The 19,372-nt window shown below is 39.8% G+C and overlaps 1 protein-coding gene across 1 annotated transcript; it reads right to left on the reverse strand.

Moving 5' to 3' along the window:
- Positions 1 to 316: 316 nt before the first annotated feature.
- Positions 317 to 18,649, reverse strand: LOC121958743 (ubiquitin carboxyl-terminal hydrolase 31-like). The gene is made up of 16 exons (XM_042507851.2): positions 16,913 to 18,649; positions 12,400 to 12,537; positions 12,055 to 12,143; positions 10,780 to 10,872; positions 10,410 to 10,545; positions 10,065 to 10,215; positions 9,698 to 9,878; positions 9,505 to 9,616; positions 8,453 to 8,547; positions 7,189 to 7,266; positions 6,917 to 7,046; positions 6,420 to 6,539; positions 6,051 to 6,276; positions 5,102 to 5,260; positions 4,859 to 5,011; positions 317 to 4,274 (listed from the first exon to the last, which is right to left on the reverse strand). The coding sequence occupies exons 1-16, from the start codon at positions 17,450 to 17,452 to the stop codon at positions 2,767 to 2,769; spliced, it is 3,909 nt and encodes a 1,302-aa protein (XP_042363785.1). The 5' UTR covers positions 17,453 to 18,649; the 3' UTR covers positions 317 to 2,766.
- Positions 18,650 to 19,372: the final 723 nt, after the last annotated feature.

Here is a 19,372-nt window from a genome sequence, read left to right on the forward strand (position 1 = left end):
ACCTGTTTTTGATACCTACATATGTGAAGTAGCACTCCTCAGCCAAATTATTTTATCACTCTTCTAACTGACTTATTTTAAAACATGATGAGAATTTTTGTTTTTTTTTAAATATCTTATTGTTCTGCTTTTTAAAATTGCATTATATGAGGGGTGCAGTCTAACTTCTTTAGGACTCGAAAACTCAATGTTCTGGACTTTGGATTTGAAGTTGAGACTTGTCAGTTTTGACAAGGGAATGGACTCAGGACTTCAGTGTTACAACTTATGACTTACTCATGACTTGCAAACAATGACTTGGTCCCACCTCAGCAGAATGACATAATTTTATTTTGTTTGTCTTGCATTGTTAAATCAATGCCAAAACACACTGTTACCCAAAAGATGAACACAGTACAGAACAAACAGTACATTAAATCACAGAGTATAAATGGTAAAAAAAAAAAAAAAAAAAAAGTTTTCATGCATTTGTGAAAATAAATAATTCCTTGCAGCATTTCATTATATTTATACATCCCTTTCATGTCATCAACAAAGTTTCATGATTTGACATACATATGTTACTTTATATACTGCATGAGTTGGATGGAATAGCCCAGTATGAACACACTGTAGCCACCAGGCACTAAAAATCATCTATAATACTTTGCACCATGTGTCTGAAAGTAAAATAGTTTTTGGATGGTGGGTTACTGATGATCACTCATTCTTGACTGTCACACTGACGTTCAGTAAATCTATAATTCTGATGTGTCATTATTTCATTTGTAGTTGGGTGGGACTCCTGTTACAAAATCAGTTAATGATGCCTTCCAGTGAAATCTTTCACAGTGAAAAATATGCAGCTTATCTGTTATTTGTTGAGACAGGCTTGAGGTTTGATCATACAAGAATTTAATTTAAAAAAAACAATATAAAATATGACAAGATATATTGCTCATCTCTTACTTTTTTGGATCTTAAAACAAAAGCAGAAGACAGTATGGTTTGTCTTGAATGGTCCCAACCAAGCCTGTCAAAATGTAAATATTTAAAAGCTTCTTTTATAAAACACTACTGTTTAGTTTAATTTAACTCATGGAAAGATTTCTAATTTGCAATAAATGTCAAGTTATTACACATGATAAATGAGAGTTAAACCACAACTTGTAAACTGCAATAATGCTCTGCTGCCATATAAAAACTCCAAAAGTTGCTAAGCATTGAAAATTGTGAGGGGAAAACATGAGACAAATGAATACAGAAAACATTAATTTGCAAGTGAGTTGATTTACTTTGAGAGGAGTGAATGAGCAATACTTATCATTCATACAAAATGTGTATTACTTTGAAGAAATGTGCAAACAAAGCGTCAATAAAGGATGCCTTAACATGCTCTCTGATGCTGGCATTTGGAAAAATATACAGTTAGAAATATATACACATCCAAGAGTAGCACGTCTACATACTCAGTGTGGGCATTAGCAAGAATCTGCTTGCATAGTTAGGTGCATGCATAAGCAATTTATCATGCAACAACTGTCATATATTCCGTGAGTGGTGATCTCTTTTTCTCGACCTGCATCCGTGCGTTCAACCTACTCTGCGATGCGAGCTAGAGATGTGCACAAGCTGTGATGTCACACGTGAGGACAGAAGATGGCTCAAACATACCATAATGCTCTATGTACATGTATGGTGTTTTTTTTTGTGTGATTTTTTTTTTTCAACGAAGGCATCCCAGCTGTCTTTGAGCATGTGTGTGTGCGTGGTGGCTTTTTACATTAACCCTGTGTTCATCTGAGAGGAATGTTTGGAGATGTCTGGCAGTCTGAAGAGGCTGATCCCCGTGAGGAACACCGCAGTTGAGTGTTGGCATCAGCAGCTGGAGGGCAGAGGTGGTGACAGGCGGGGGAGGTTTGTCTGAGGGGTAATAGGTTATTTACTAGTAAATAAAACACAAACATTTAAGAACCATTACAAACCGAAGTCTCCAGACATTTAACACCAACGACACATGCTTCATTCCTGCACTTTCGCCTGCCTCTCGACAACAATCTCCGCTCTGGCTGCACAAAAATACTTCTTAAAGGCTGTTGCACAATTACTACACCAAGGAGCATATGTAAACAGCGGTTCAGGTTAAATAGGCTTAATTGTGTTTGACTTGAAATTACATTTTCAGTGCTTTATAAATATTAAAATTGAATTATAAATTTACCAACACCTGCAATTATACAATTTAGATTAAATACTTTGATTATCTGAGGCACTGATGTTTGTCGACATATGGCTCTCAATACTGACGGAGAGCTGTACATAAAGATTTTTGGAAATATTTCACTGCATCAGCATGTTAAAAATTGCCGGTAAACGTCCTTTGGTGACTGAGGAGTCCATGTTTGACGTAAAAGTTTATATCCGCTTTCCATCTTGTGCAAAGTCACTTTTATTTTCACCTCCTATTGAAGATGGACTTCTCCCAACTATGCTACAGACAGAACAAGGCAATAATTTCAATACATGTGCAGTCCATGCTTATTTACATTACAGTATTATATTCCTCAAAATCAATGCAATCCATACAAAGTGCTTCATTAAAATCCATTCCTAAGTAACTATTTAACAATGTGGACAGGAAGTGTCCAGTATGGCAGCTGGTATTCAGTAACCACTGAAAAAGCTACAGGTGCTTTAAAGATGTTTGTCAGACAATCGGTCTGGTTTTGATGGTCAAAACACCTCAGAGCTGCACTAGAGAGATTGTTACAGGCCTTTCAAATAATGTCACTTGGCCCTCTGGCTAGTTTGTGTAGAGTTGATGGGGATTTTCCTGGACTGCATTGTCTTTTTAGTAGGCTCTTTCTTTGAAGGGTCTTTTGCATTGGCTGACGACTGGGTGGTTGTTTCTGCTCCGGCTGTCTTGGACTTTGTGGAGGGCAGCAGTGAATGCTTAGCTGCAGCGGACGCCTTCGAGGATTCCTTGTCTTTGGCTGTGGTCACATTACTTTGGGCTTCTGAAGCCACATTCTGGGCTTTCTTGGGGATTCCCTCTCTAGCTGCGTCCCCACCACCCTCCTCTGGACTTGCTTTAGCCTCTCCTGCCCCTGCTTTCCCACTATCCGCTGACTTACGGGTCTCTTTTGGCCTCAGAGCGGTTTTGAAGAAAGATAAACCTTTGTCCTCTGTCTTACTGTTCCGTCGAGCCCCCCTTGATGGCGGCGGGGCTGCGCTTGCAGAGGAAACACCCACACTTGAGGATCGGAGACTAGCCATTGAAGAACTACTGCTCGAACTCCGGCCCGCCGCCCTGTTCTCAGCAGCACGGCCCGGCCTGCTTTCCGCTCTGCTAGCAGCGCTCGTCCTGGAGGGAGGACCGCTCTGGTTAACCTTCTTCTCTGAGATCGCATTCGTCCGTGAGGATTCTCGGCTCGTGCTCCTGTCTGCTGCTTTAGTCCTTCCTGAGGCTGAGCTTTTCTCGCCTCCCCCTCTGGGTGATGTCCTCCTTTGAGGGTGGGAGCTTTGTGATCCCGGAGAACCGCTCTTCTTTTGTTGGGCAGAGTCCGGATGTAATACCTCCGGGGTTTGGGAACCTTTCTTGGAGGGGGTTGCTGTTCTCGAGGAACCAGCCTTGCTAGTTTTAGGTAGACCGTCGCTTTTTTCCTTTGTGGTCGATGCTGATGCTGCACTCTTTGTCTGTGTTCGAGATGGTAACTTGTCAACGGCCGGGGATGCAGGGGACAGAGAGCTGGATGATGTTGAGGAGGTGGCAGGACGCTTCTTGGGACTTGCTGAGGTCCTTTTAACACCAGCACTATCTGCAGCCCCATTTCTAAGCTTCGGGTCCTTTGCAGCTGCCCCGTGTCGAGGACTGATCTGCTCAGAAGCAGCGACTAGATTGTTGTTGTCCCCAGTCTGGAGAGGGCTCCTCTGCTCTGCCTGAGCCACAGCCTTAGAGTGAACCTGCTCTAACAGCTTCTTACTGCCTACATTGCCATCCAAAGCTGCAAGGGCAGACTTTCCCCCCAATGCTTTGTCTAGTTTAGGTGACCCAGGGAAGCAGGAGGTTGTCAGCTTGGTATCAACCACCTCTCCTATCCTTTCCAGTGTCGGAGAGGAGGAGTGGGATTCCAGGGAAAAGCGCGAGGGAGAGTTGGAGCGGAGTTGGAGCTTAGCGGAGTGGGACCAGGATGGTTTGGTGCCGTTTTCACTAAGCGCCAGCGGGCTGGCAATGGAAGATCTTGAGGAGAATGTTTGTCGTTGCATGCCCCTTACTGCTGGCCGGCTCGATAAGCCTGCGTATGAGAAAGAGACGCATCAGCATAAGATACATTGAGAAAATATTCACATTGGTCATCTCTAACCCTTTGAAACCTGAGCAAATTGACTTGATTTCTTTCAAAACAAAGGAGGAAAGCAATGCACAGCTTAAAAAGAAATGGCCCAAAAATTTGCAACAAATTAGGAAAAAATTACAAGAAATTAACAAAACAACAAACAATGATACAGTAAAAAACAAAAAGAAAAAAAGGAAATGAGCTGAAATGCTAAAACATATTTTATCCTCTGTAAATATATATCTAATATACATAAATATAGTTTCTGGTAATTTTCCCTTTTTTATTGATTTTCTAATATTGCTCTCTCTCTCTCTCTCAGGTTGTTTTGTTGTCATCTTTAAACAATTTCATACAATTTGCTCATTGCCTTTTCCCATGTTTTGAAAGAGCATTAAACCTTTGTACTCAGGTTTTGAAGGTTAAAGTACTTGAAGGGCATCTGAATACAGAACAAGACAATCTGACGTCCATCCATGTTTCAAATACTAAAGCATTACAACAAGTTAGACACTGTGTGTATTTGAATGAGTCTTTATCACCATCATCCTCGCTCCGTTCACCAGCAAACTCAGCTGACTCAGAGAGGGAGGCCAGCGAGGTGCGTCTGGAGGAACCAGACGAGGCTTGGCTGGGTGGACGGCTGCCCATCAGTCGACTGATCCAGTGCTCACACAGAGAGGAACTGGTGGATCCTAAAGTCCCACACAGACAGTGGTTGGACATGTGTAATATATTTAAATGTGAACATAAGAGATTGAACCAGCTAATAATAACAACATTACCTCCCACAGAACTGTTGGCAGACCAAGATGGAATTGTAGCGCGTCTTTGATAAAACAAGATGTAACCAGTCTGCTTGCAGACCTCATCTTCAGATATGGGCTGAACATCGCTGTCATCAAAGCAATACCACTGTCCATCTATGGAGTTCTTACAGTGAGCTACAAGACACAAGCAATAACATACTATAAATATCTCGGAAAGCTTTTTTTAAAGTAATACTTCACCCACAAAATAATAATTTGAATATCAGTTATTATTTTATGTTAAATTTGTCAAGAAAACCTTTTTTTCTTCCATGTATCTGTGAACGAAGAATCCAAAATCTGAGAAAATTCTTGATGAATTGAAATAAACATCCGTTTACGAACTCTCACACAAATCGTGCTGTAAAGTCTCATTTGCCAAGTCGTATACTAAGTACTTCCCAAACAGACAGCCCTTTCCAACAGGGAACTGAACTGAAAGTGAAACTTATCTATTCCTTAAAAAAAAAAAAAAACCTTACAGTAGCTGCTCGTCCATCATTGCGTTCATCAGTTAGTTTGTGATATTGTATCACTTTGCTGTTTTCAAAGGTTAGTTCACATTCACGAAAGTCACACAATAACATGAACAAACTATCAATCAAAGCAGTGGTAGACTGGATAAATGAGACAAGATTATACTGCAGAAGTTATTTGAGGGTTTGTAAATAGATTTATTGATATAGTTTGGCTGCTGTTATATGCGGACCCAATTGACTTCATTTCATAAGGAATTTTCTCCACTTTTGGATTCTTCATTCACTGGAGGCATGTAAGAAAAACAAAGTTTTCTTCACGAATTCAATGTAACACCTGGGGAGCAACTGATACACAAATGGTCATTTGGGGGTTAAAGTATTCCTTTAAAAGATAATCAGTTAATATATCAACCAAAGGCCATTTGTGATTGGTGCTGCTCGGTTACCTGTGTAATGTCCTCCCTGCATGGTCCCATGATGATTACACACTGCGTACAAGTCATAAAGGTAGTCCTCCGGGTCACGGCCCAATCCATAAGGTCGTCTCCACGGTGACCAGTGTGAGGGGAGGCTCCAGCTGCTCTGGCTCCTCTTTACCATGTGGGGTGCCATGTCCATGCCCGTGAGCGGGAACTTCACCATGTTCTGCATCTTCATTCTTCGATCCCCATCCTGAATTTGCATCATATTTATGTCATTTAATCTGACGGCAAGTTCATTCACAGTATTACAAGAATACATAATCTATCTGTTACTTATGATTTTTTAATTTTAGAAATCTGAGCATTTAACACTTTCATTAATCGCATGAATACCTGTCTAAAGCGTTTCAGGTGCAGTATGAGGATGTCTGGCAGGGTCCACAGACTGAGCTTGATGCTGCCCTGCTGAAGCTGCTTACAGTGTGGACATCGCCACGCATCATCAGGAGCAAGCTGAAATTAATTTGAAGAAAAAATCAGTTATTAAAGAGTAACTTAACTCTAGCTTGTGTTCTGTTTTGTTTATTTTTTAACTGTTAAGATATGTTTTCTGCACAGTAAAGGGTTCAGTTAATGCCATTTTTTAAACATTTTATGAATGACAAATATAATATTGCAAAAAGAAAGAAAGAAAGAAAGAAAGAAAGAAAAGCGTAATTGTACGCCATCTAGTGCTTGTGATTGTCACTTGTCTGCCCACACCACCTCAGCCCCAAATCTGGCATCTTGACGTCACCACTGAGATCAAACGTATAGGAAATATTTAATCTGAATATTTATTCTGTCTCAGGGACATTCTTTGCACTACATGTTACCATGACTCGGCCTACCTGTTCCTCTTTGGTGTAGAGTTGAAAGCATTGGGCAAGTGAGCAGGTCTGAGGCTGCAGGTGCTGCTCCTTTACTTGACGTACGCTTTCAGCATCTGGGATGTATTCATCCTCCGTTCTTTTGAACAGACTGCGAGCATAACATGGCACAAGTCACAGAGGGATCACACAGAGCTTCAAAAGACATTTGCTACGTGCATTTGTTGAAACAAGACACCACACATCTGGTCTTAATTAACTACGTGCGATTGTTGCTTCAGATCTCAACTTACTAATCTTTCGTCTCCTTGTCCCATTCAACAACGATTTTGACATGAGGTGGCCCTCCGGGACCGCAGGACTTGAATGCCCTGTTGAAAATTAGAATGAGCAGAAATTAACCACTGAGAATTCAAATGCTACTACAAATTGGCGAACACACAACACTACTCCCATGATAGAGAACGGTTTTGAACACAGCTATGGATACAAGACAGGTGGCAGCAGTGGTTATATGCGCCACCATCTGGGCTAAGAAAGAAAAGAAACGGAGAAAACGCATTTGGGTGAATATGTGGATTGGTACACGTGGGGAGTATGGACACTTGAGGGCACTTGAGGTGAGTAAACAAAGTACTTTCTGGTAACATAACATGCTGGATCCAAGCCTAGGCAACATTAGTTGGATTAACCTACATTTTGTCAAAAGTTAAGTGCATTTATAGAGTAAAAAGACACAAAGAAGAAGAGTTTGTGGCAAGTACGCAGGATTTAAATTTAAGACTATCTAATGACTTTTAAGGCCTAATATTTTTAAGTTAATTTTAAGACCCTATAACAGTTTTTTTTTATCTGAAGACACCTTGTTTGAATTTCAGGCTGCCAGGAAAAGCCATTGCTATAGCTGGGTGTCCATCTTACCCAAATCTTCAGAAAATTTTCAAAATAAGCATGTGCATTTCCATCCACCATTGCTGTACATATCTGACACTGACCTTACCTTTATAAATACATCAACCTTTTCACCTCCCCCACGCATATCAGCATTTTTTTTTCCAATCAGGTTTTTTTTTTTACATATAAATTGAAATTCCACATTAAACAGAGGTAGAAGAAAATACACATTATGACTATTGGAGAATATATCTGCAAAAAAAGCATATGAATAGAATCTCCATAAGTTATCACGTTGGTCGACCACGTTTCTTGAAACTGCACCATAGCCATGGCAAACCAAAGAAGCACTACATCAAGCCTAACTGTAACTTAAATGTGGCTGGGGGTTTCTTTTCTGCTTCTGTTTTTTTCTAATTCCCCTCATTTATAAAAATCCATGAAACAACCACAGAGGTCAACACATTTTCATTAGAAAATCTATAAAACCAGACAGGCTATTATACATCTCTGGAGATATTTTAACATCAATACCACTGAAGAGTCGGCCTACATACTGTAACTCTTCAATCAACTTCAAGTGGATTGAACTGACTGCAGGGTTTATATAATGACTACTCAAGCGCAATAACACTCCCCCCTGGTGGAGATAAGTGATATTACCTCTCCACGGAGGGATGGCAGAGCGGCTGCTCCTCCTGAGGCAAGAGATATGTGATTCCAACCACTCCTACCACACGCAGAGTGAAGGGCCCCACCTACAGACCGCCAAGGATATGGCATTATAAACATAACAGAAAGTTGTGATTAAAAGCAGTGGTGGAGGAAGTATTCAGTTCCTATACTTAAGTAGAAGTACTAATATCACACTGTGAAAATACTCTTTTACTATACAATTTTAAAGTCATGCATTAAATATGTCACTAAAGTAAAAGTAGGTTTAATCAGGAAAAAGTACTTAATGTATTAAAGTAAAAGGACCCAATGCGGCAAAATAAAAGGAAACTGAAAATTATTAAACACAGATACACACACACACCGAAATCACAAAATTATTTAAAAGAAAACAGAAAAACCATCCCAAAACTCAAAATTCTAAAATACAAAACAGCACCTCTAAAAACTGAAATGTATCAGTAACATAGAAAAAAAACCCACCCCAAAATCTCAAAATTATTTTTTAAAAGAAAAAAAGAAAATTATTAGAAAAAATGAAGAAAAAAAAACACAGTGAAACTCAAAATCATAAAAAAAAAACAACAACGAAAGTCCTCAAAATTATTAAAAACAAATATAGATCCCCATCTCCAACATCTCAATATTATTTTAAAAAAGTGAAAATTACCTTAATATTTATCAAAATAGTTAATAATTTATATCTGACAACCAGCAAACTGATCAATCAACTACTTATTTCAGCTGTACAAAACATTATATTTTACAAACTCTGGTTAGATTTTTATGCGAAAGTCTTAATTTATAAAGTAACTAAAGCTGCAGTGAAGCTGCAGTAAAGCTGCTGTGAAGCAAAATGTACAATATTACCTTCTGAAATGTAGTGAAAGTAAAGTATAAAGCATGAAAGGGAAATACTCAAGTAAAGCACAAATACCTCAAATTTGTACTTAAGTACAGTACTTGAGTAAAGGTACTTGGTACATTCCACCAATGATTAAAAGTTAATCAAAATCATAGAGTATGCAAAGACTATGTACCTGCACAAAGACTCCAGGGCGCAAAAGATGCCGCATCTTCTCCAAGATCTCCTTCTGAAGTACATCCCATGTCACTGTGCGCTCCAAATACAGAATAAAAGGATTACCAAACCTGCAAAAACAAAAACGAACCTGCATCACTTTTAAGCTGTCTTTGGGATGATGATTTAAACCTTGAAGTATTCTTCCATACCTGCGTCCTTGCTGTCCAGCGCAGGCTCTGTTACACACCAACAGGACGATCTTCTCAGCCTGTCCACTATTCTTATTGGGACTCTGAGGCGGGGTTGTCGGCTCTTGTATTTGTGTGGATATCCTGTTATTATCTGTGCCATACTTTAAGTTGTTCTGGTTGAGATTTGCGTGTGGGCTCCCTGTAATATACAGCAAAATATCAAGACACAAACGTGAAATTTAACACAAAATCAATCCAACATGCTGGTCAGTGTGTGTAGCAACTCCTTGATTATTAGTCCATTTCTAATCGAATTTCCTCTCCCGCCAGCGTAATAAGACGAAGAGCTAAACTCATTTCAGGAGGAACAAACAGGATGTCGTACCCCCTCGCTTGGAGCGAATCTGCTCCGGTCTGAATAGCTCAGGTGTCTCGAAGGCGAAGATGGAGTCGCTCTCCTGAATGATCTCAAGGTCGTCGACATCGTCACAGAAGGAGCGATGAAAGCCGTCAAAGTACATTTCAGTGAGGACGATCTGAGCAGAACAAAAGTAACAAAAGCAGGGTATATATTTATAAAGCACTCATGTTAAAATACTTTTTTCACTCTGAGATAAATACAAACTCGACCGCTTAATTCTCTCATAGCATCCAGTACACTCTATGTTTAATCCTCTTAATATTGATACATTAATGGCCTTAAAAATGGAAGTTTCTAATGAGACAGCACCTGTTGGGCAGGGATTTTGGTCTCTTGGGCCACAGCTTGTCTCAGCCTGGACACGGTGCCAGAAAGAGGCACCGCCACCCCGACTCTCATGCAGTGGGAGCACTTTCCTTGGTACACCACTGTCACATACAGTGGCCTGCAACACAGACAGACTCAAATTAATTGGCTGTTTCATAACAATGCCTGGACTGATGTTTCAAAAATAGACTGCATCTTCTAATTTTAACTTTCGGCTGTCAGGTGTTTTGCTGTGTTTGTCTAGGCTGTGTTTGACATTTCTTTGTCTTGCTGCATTTTTGGATACGGGGACATTTTTTTTTTGTCTGATAGATATTGTCTTACTCATAAACAAGATGCAGAGTCACCTTACCGTGTGTGAGGTACCGGGATTGGCAGTGAGATGCAGAGGAAAGGATCAAAGGTGTTGCTCTGTTTCTGGCAGTGAGGGCAAGTCAGGGAGGACCTTTACAGAGACATGATGTTAGTGTGTCATTTTAATGGGAGAGCTCACTGTTCACTGAAATACGCTTATTCACGTCCTTGTCGAGAGTTTGATGAAAAGATTGATACCACTCTCGTTTGAGTGCCAAATTAGCTTAGCTTAGCATAAAGGCTGGAAACACTGGGGGAAACAACTAGCCTGATTCTGTCCATAGGTAAATTAATCTCTGCTAGCAACTTTAAAGCCTGAGATTTAACCCTTTATGTCTCATTTATTCAATCAGAATAAAAAGTAAAGTGTAAAAATGGCATATTTTACTTTTACAGGGGTCATGTGCCAAACTACTATATATCCTGCCTGGTAAACGTGCGGTGACGACAAGACACAAGTAGGTTAAGTCCAGCTCACAACCCCACTAAAACCATAGTGTGCTGTTTTTACACTTTAATACACAAATTAAACATATATCGCTGCTCAGCAGTAAGGATCTCTCGATTGCCATGGGCTAGGAAAATGCCACGTTGACAGTAAATCCAGCAACTCATTTGCCCAAAGTAATAAAAAACAATAAAACACATTTGTTAACAGGAGTTTAACTTGGAGCCCTAGACAAGGCTGGATTTTCAAAATAAAACCCCACAGATCAAGGGCCCTGGGTGAGGTGGGATTTCAAAAATAAAAGCCCCCAGATGGTAACAACAGTTTACCAGGGAGCCCAGACAAGGCCCCTAGAGTTTAATACAATCAAATGTAAAGCATTATATTTTTTTATATCAGTACTTGTAGTGAATTGAAAAATACTGATATATTGAATCTTCAACCTAATCTAAAATCCCACTAATCTTCATACTTTTATCCACTGACTTAATTTTAAGCTTTGAAAAGGTTGCAAAGTAATTATACTTCTGTACATTTTTAATCAGCTACCACTTCTGCATACTCTCGGCTGCAGGAACTGTGCCATTGTCAAAATAGGCTCATTAATGCTTTTGTTTGGAGTATTTCATCACAGTTGTGTGTTATGTGTTTGGAATATTTCAGATTTTTTCTAAGAGTTGCCTTTAACATGATACAGTATGTTATGGACTTTGTTTTACAATTCATAAATGTTCCTCATGGGTTTTCAGATTAATATTAATGTGAGCTGGCAGGTAGTGAATCAGTGTTTACAGTTGGTTTATATTCCAGCGACTGAAATCTCACCTGTATTGTGCCTGAAACAACTCCTGTACAAAAGAGCCAGGTGCTGGTAGTGGAGATCCTTCAGGGGCATTTTCCTCCTCTACTGGAGGCTGTAAAAAAGAAGAGAATTTATTTGATAAACAAAAACAATATAATGGATGTTACATAACACCAGCAGTCACCAGTAGTGCAGTTTATAGTACTGCAACATTCTGTTTATTACAATGTTGATCAGCTGGGAAACACAAAAGAGGCAATATTCTCTCAATACATAAAAATATTGTTCAGATATTCCCATCGTCCTGGTGTATTGCTGAATGTAGAGTACTCTGTACGGCAATAACTGTGTGCTAATTTGGTATTTACCTTCCTGGGGGGTCTGATGTCAGGGTGGACGATATGGTTGAGGTCTTCATGAACTCTATCCAGCAACCAGAGGAGGAATTCCTGGGCGTCGTGCTGGGAGTTACCCTTGAACTGAAGGGCGCTCTTGGACACCACATTCTACCGCAAGACAAACAAATTATAGTTCAACTGACTGCTCCTGAAACAGAAATGATTTTTGTTGACATCATTGCCTCATCATAAAATATTCAGCGACCAGGATGATGATCAGCACAATCCGGAAAGGTCAGCAGAGGTGTGAGCAATGGTGAGACACAGGCGCGGAGAAGCTTTTTAAAACCAGGACACCAGGCTGGAAATCGACAGCTTAACCTCACTGACAATTAGCTATCGGAGATGACAACAGCGTGTACTCTACAGAGCCTACCAGGCTGGCAGCTACAAAGTCACCTCTGCTGGCTATCAAATGTCACGCAAGGTCAAAGATATGAGGGGACTGTGCTCTGTGTGCCTCTTCTGGCGTGTCCCGTGGGACGTTCTTCCTCATTTTGAAGGCATTACCGATGCAGAATCAGCATTTTGTACAACAGCTAGGCTTCCTTCTGGGGTTTGGCTACAGAGGTTGTCTTTATGGAGAGGCTGATGACTCCATTGATTATAAGACAATTTTAGACAAATTAACAACAAGATTAAAACAGTGACTGAAATGCAAACTGAATCTTAATAATGCTTTGTTTAAAAAAACACTATCTCTTCAGAAAAGCACAGCCTTTCATATCAGGTTAATATATTTCCCTACAAAACAAAAGAAGTCTAATAATTTTATCAACCACTGATTTCCATTACCTTGTGTTGTTTACAGACTGCCACCATTTGTTGGATGTGTTTTACCACCCGTCACATTGTCACATCAAGAATGGCTTTTCACAAATCTTGAATGTGTCTCATATTCATCTATGAGAGTTTGTGCAGATTGTGTTTGGATGGCGTACAACAACATAATCCCCAAACCAATTGCTTCTGGGAGAAAATGGACTCTGAGACACAGAGGATAATTCCCCTGTGTTATCATTACGGATGTATTCCTAATGATCTTTAAGTGCTCTCAGTTTTAGGCTCAGATTGTGGTCCGAGGGAAAGAGGCACAAAACGGTTGCAAGTCCATACCTAGCTGTAATGTACAATAACCACAAAAATAGCATGTTTTGCTAAAGTTCAATTAGCTGCATTCAAGGTTGGGACTTAAAAATTGGAAGGCAAAACAAATTTTTGTTCTGAGTGTGAGAGTAGATTTAATACATCCAAATACTAGAATCTTTTAAATATTAGAAGACAAAGTCCTCAACAGCATAGAAGGCATGGGTGTAGATTTTTTGGGGGGGATAGGCCCCTCAACTTTTAGAACGGGTTTTTGTCCCTCACAATAAAAGCATGAAAGTAGCTGAGGACTTTTATTTTAACAGAATTACAGATGTTTCCAACATAAAATTATGCAGAATATGCACAGAACAGGGCCTAAAAATTCACAAGAACGCAGGATATAAAGTGTTTGATGCTCAAAATTTTCTGTCAGGGGACCCCCAAACCCCCCAGTTTAATTTATGTCTCTTCCAATGTTGAAACTTAACCTGTGCTCTTAAAAATAAACATCCTGGGATGCAACTAGCCAAAATAATTTGCATTTGAATTTGAAAAAATGAACAAAAAAGACAAATCACCATTAGCTTTTGAATATATTGACAGTTTTCCTACAAATTAGATACTAAATGTTACAAATATTGTTTATAAAGTGCCTGATGGGCTTGGTTTTGCACTTCATTTCCCTACTGAGTTTAACAGATTCAAGGCCTCTCACTCTGGAGTGAATAATCTATATCCAATCAGACAGTTTGTACTTTGGCTGGCAACCAAGGTAGAAAAAAGTGGACAGAAATAGTAACACTGTCAAGAATAAGCAATGTGTTGTATGGCCCTGTTCAACTGAAGCCCTCCCTCTTATGTATTTTGAACTTTTGAATTTAGAAAATAGGTTATCAGACAAAAAAATTACAAAAATAAAAGTAGCCCTGTTGCGAAAGAACAAGCCTTTGTGATTGTGACAAGCAGACTTTTAAGCACCGGGATGCAGGTTTGTGAGGTGAAACGATGAAAAGCAGACGAGGCTGCGACAAAAGCTGATAAGTGTGGCACAGACAGTCCAAAAACAGATGACTTTTGTCACAGCTCAGATGTAAGACTCAGCTGACAGGCTAAAAAAACCTTTTCATAGAGGGAAAGTTAGTCCAAGAACACTGACTTCATCTGTTTCATTAGGATTCATTCTCATCTAAATAAAGGCTGATTGTAAGTATACATACTGTATTACATGAACTAAAACTAGAACTGTGAGCTGTGCTGGAGTCAGATTCAGACAGGAACAACCAAGTGTTTTCATATATAAAATATGATATAAAATAATCACTTCTGCATTGGATAGGGCACTAAACATTAATGCAATAGGAGGGATACTGCTCCAGAGGCTTGCTAACAAGCAAAGCAGTCAAGGCCAGTGCATAATCGCTGCATCTGACCCTGACAGATGAAGGACTTCCATGATATTAAATAGACTCAAATTCATATTTATTTATTTCACATATACTACCTATTGGGACTAAACCATCTGTATTATACAGAGCACAGAAAAGTTGTTTCTATTAACCACTGATGATATAAACAGATTGCGCAACACAATTATCTTAGCTATTACTGGTCCCACTTGTCTTGTATCAATGGTACACAAAAGGCACAAACGGGCTAAGGTGCTGACTTTACTCTTGTTTTAAGATTTTTGACCTGCTGCTAGAACCAATTAAAAATGACTAAAATGTAAGCCTGTGCTCTTTATAAACAGCAAAAATCATTGTTTCAACATTCATTTTCTGCATTAATCTATGGTGTAAATGTCTTTATAAAACTTTTTTTTTTAAATATTTTTTTTTTCAAAACAAAGGTTGTTGCTGCTTTCATGCATTTCTTTTGGGGGACAAATGCACGTTCTAAATATTAAGGTGTATACATGACCCCTGTGCCCCCCCCCCAACACTGCCCAGAAACCTGCAGGCATGCCTTCTATGTTGATGATGAGTTTTTTCTTTTAATATCTCAAATATTCTCATGTTTTGTTTCATAATTTTTCCCAACAAAAATCCTGCTACTCTCATGCTTACTTTGGGGGCAGAAATTCACAAATTCTGAATATATAGGGGTACGTGCCCCCTGTGTCCTCCCTGAACTCTACGAACAAAGTTATTCATTTTAGAAGATCATATCCTCACCTTGCATCTCAGTTTGTTGCAAGTTACTCATATAAAAATATATACTTTCATTTAAAAATAGATCAGGCATGGAAACTTTTTATCTTGCTAGGATCTACAGTAATTTTGGTCAAAATGCACAAAATAGCCAATCCCTCTACACTGAAAAGTCTGACAAGTTTACTTAACAAAATCTGGGAAACAGATTGCCTTGCAAACTGTAAGCAAATATAACTATTAGTCTTAATTCATTTTTACATTATATCTAATTGTTACATTTACTTAAAATTTAGTTATATTTACTTAATTTTGTGAAGTTGTTGCAACTTTAAAAAAAAATGTTTAATTTAATTAATCTTTCTAAGTTTTAGCAACTTCAGTAAGTTTACTGTACTATATATCTGTATTCTGCCCGTTGCAAACTAATCAATCATATTTGTGTATTCTTAAACATGTTAAAAAAATTAAAACTTGCAGACCGCCTAACTTCATCACTGACAAAATCCTTTTGGTCATGATCACATTAAGTCAGACTAACTTGGTTTACTGAAGTTGTTAACACTTAGAAAGAACAAGGTAATTCCACTTGTCATTTTTAAGTTGCAACAACTTCACAAAATTAAGTATATAAAAACAGCTAAATTTGAAGTAAATTTAACAAGTAGATATTAGGTCAACATAAATTAAGATTAATAGTTAGGGTAAAGTCAGGTAAAGTGGGACATCAGGTAAAGTGGGACAAATAAGGTTTTACATTCTTGGGCTCTTTAAATATTAGCAGCCAGCATGTTTTAGACGACCAGCTGCCATAAAATTATAACTGATAAATGGATTTAAACATTGAAGCCAAGACAAAAAAAAACAGATAAACATGACTGTCCCATTTAACCTGAGCATGTCATATGTTTCAGGTCCGGGTTCTCAACGTGTTTGAAGGTCCAAGGATTCTGAATTATTTTTACCTAATGACATATTTTCTTCATAGAACCACACGTTATAAAAGTAACAGTGTAGTCTGAAGAGTTTTAAGTGCTTTTCTCTGTAATGTAGCCTACCAAAAAGTGTCCCACATGACCCTACTTCACCCTACTTTTCCCTTTTAAAGTCAGTCTGTTTCAAAGATTATTTTGCCTAAAATCAACCTGTCAGATTTTACAGTGCTTTTTTGCACGTTGTGTCTTTTTGATTATTCAACCAATCAAACTCTCACATTTAGGAGCCCTGCATGATGCACAGCCTACCTTGAAGTCTCTACTGTGCTGAGGTGTGTACTCAAAGGTCCAGAGAGCCCGAACCAGACCGGACAGCTGCTCGGTCACCTCCCCGGCCTCCTGCTGCTGCTGGCTCGCCTTCTTCTGCACCAGCACCCCGTTGGATTTGGCCTTATCGTTGCTGCTGCTGGTCGTCTCTCCCCCTTTAAACTGCTCCAGAGCCAGGTACTCGGCAAAGAGCTCCGTGTTGCTCAGGCACTGCAGGATAGCGTTCATGAAGCAGGTGTTTCCGTGGTTCTTGAGTCCGGCTACCCCCGGCACCTTGTCTCCGAAGGGGAAACCCCCACAGTCGCTGTCGTCGGACGGGACCGAGCCTCCGGTGGTGGTCGGAATCAGAGTCGCGTCGTCCTTCTCATCCTCGGCGGCCTGCTCGTCGGTGCCGAAATGAGACAGAGTGGACAGAGTCCGGAGAACTCTGTTCATAAAGCTCCCAACGGAGCGGACAGAGCTCCTCCGGAAGAGTTTTTTACTGAAGGATTTCTTCTCCTTGTTACTGACAACTTTCGACATGGTGGACGCCTTTTTTTTACGCCTTAATTCCAGAAAGGGCCCCTTTTTGTCACTTTATGTTTTACACAAGGCCCGAGCATATTTCACAGAAACACAAAGGCCTGGCAGTTCTGGGGATCATAACATATCATGGAGAGAGTATAGCATCAATTCAGCCCACTTGCAACACTGCGTCGGATTGCATAAACAGCCTCCATGGAGAGCCGCTGTCAGGGCGCTTTACGCGAATCCTCCGGGTAGTCCCGCTCCAGCCAGCAGCCATCATCTCTAGCAGTCGTTCTGGTGACATAACATCACCTGTGTCATTGTTCACCCACGAAAACAATGTGGTCGAGTCTCAGTGTCCGTCACACATAAACATCAAATCAACCTTTCACAATTAGGCTGAGAGTGACGAGCGGAATTCCTCATCATTTATTCAAGAAACCGCAGCTCCACCCTTTAAAGGGGATTTCTTCACCTCTGCTCATCAGATCCACGGTGATGTTGAATACTGACCGCTTCGTGATGTCTACCCAGTAGATGTCTTCCCTAAATCGCCTCCACAGTGGGCGCAGGAGCTGTGCCAAACTGAGGAACACCCCGTGCGGAGCGGCACAGCCCGCCGCTCCCTCGCGTTTGGCCGCCGCCGCCGCGGAACATCATCTCTTCGTGCGCCAGATGTGAAAGGTGCACGTTTCGGTGTCCCCATCCGAAAGTTTGTCGACACTTGTCTCACTTTCGCCTTAATTCCTCCTCCGGTTGGGATTCATGGCGAGGCCGCTTCTCCCGTCTCCATCATCATCTTCTGTAGGCACCGATACTGCAGGCAGGGCGGTAACGGCTGACGTCAGGGCCAAACACTGGTCCATGTTGGAGGAGAGCAGGTACAGCGGCATGTGATGCTGGATGATGCTCCAGCCCCGTCTCTGGACAGCATGGACACTAATGAGCGCGAGCTGGGCAGCGATGGCAACGTCTTATCACATCGTTTACAGAAAATTAGAAATAGTAATCATCTGCTAGCCTACATGTAGTTTAGGTGGCTTTAGTTAATCCTGTAACACCTGGATCATCAGTTTTCTTGAGACGCCTTTCGCATGCATTTAAAGCTTTGAAAGCTGAGAAATTTATTTAAAAAACACATAATCAGCAACGTGGCAAGAAATGTCCCGCAAACTGCAAAATATAGCCTAAGTAACAGGTTACAAGGAAATGATTGAAAAATTAGCTCGGGGGGGGGGGATTATTAGTTATGATTTTTTTTTAAAGTCCTGAAAACTAGATGTATAATTCTCTTGATTATATACATAAAATGTTACAGAAAAGCAAGAAGATGTATAAATTATGTTAGCACTTTTTTGAGGCAATTTTTTTAGTTATTTTTTTGTTTATTTGTTTACTATTTTTTTATTTTATTCATGTATTTGCTTATTTTCTGGTATTTTTATTTGTAACTTCGCTAGTTTCTTTAATTCTAGGGCGATTTCTTCAGAAACCAAACCAATTTGCTCTGCTATCAGACGGTTAAACAAAGTGCCCCTTAAGGTTATTACAATGATTTATTTACATTTTTTTGTAAAATTTTATCCACCAAAAAATTTGAGCACCGTCCACTTTTCTGCTGTCTTATAATTTTTTAAGCACCAATTTCTGTCTTTACTGTATGAATTTATGGTGTAAATGTCATTAATGCACTTTATTAATTAGGCTATTTTTTATTTATTTATTTTTTAATATTATGACCCTCACTGGAGTTACACATATTTCCTTGAGCCTCCCTAAGTGACTGGCGGACAAAACATGACCCTCCCTTCACCATAAATAACCATATTTCCTAGTTTATGGATATGATAAATTATGTGATTTTGCACCTTAAAAAATTGCAGGTTTGGGCTTCTGACGGCATGTTCCTCCCCTAAGCCAAATAAAAACATATAA

Source organism: Plectropomus leopardus, chromosome 19, assembly GCF_026936395.1.
Source record: "Plectropomus leopardus strain MGB_pleo_1.0 chromosome 19, ASM2693639v1, whole genome shotgun sequence".
Taxonomy (NCBI): domain Eukaryota; kingdom Metazoa; phylum Chordata; class Actinopteri; order Perciformes; family Serranidae; genus Plectropomus; species Plectropomus leopardus.

Excerpts from the sequence above, each read along its gene's own strand:
- LOC121958743 (XM_042507851.2), bottom strand. The coding sequence starts at position 17,452 with ATGTCGAAAGTTGTCAGTAACAAGGAGAAGAAATCCTTCAGTAAAAAA. Across the intron at positions 10,216-10,409 it reads CCAAAATCCCTGCCCAACAG|ATCGTCCTCACTGAAATGTA; the intron begins GTGCTGTCTCAT and ends TGTTCTGCTCAG. Across the intron at positions 4,275-4,858 it reads TGAACGGAGCGAGGATGATG|GCTTATCGAGCCGGCCAGCA; the intron begins GTGATAAAGACT and ends TCTCATACGCAG.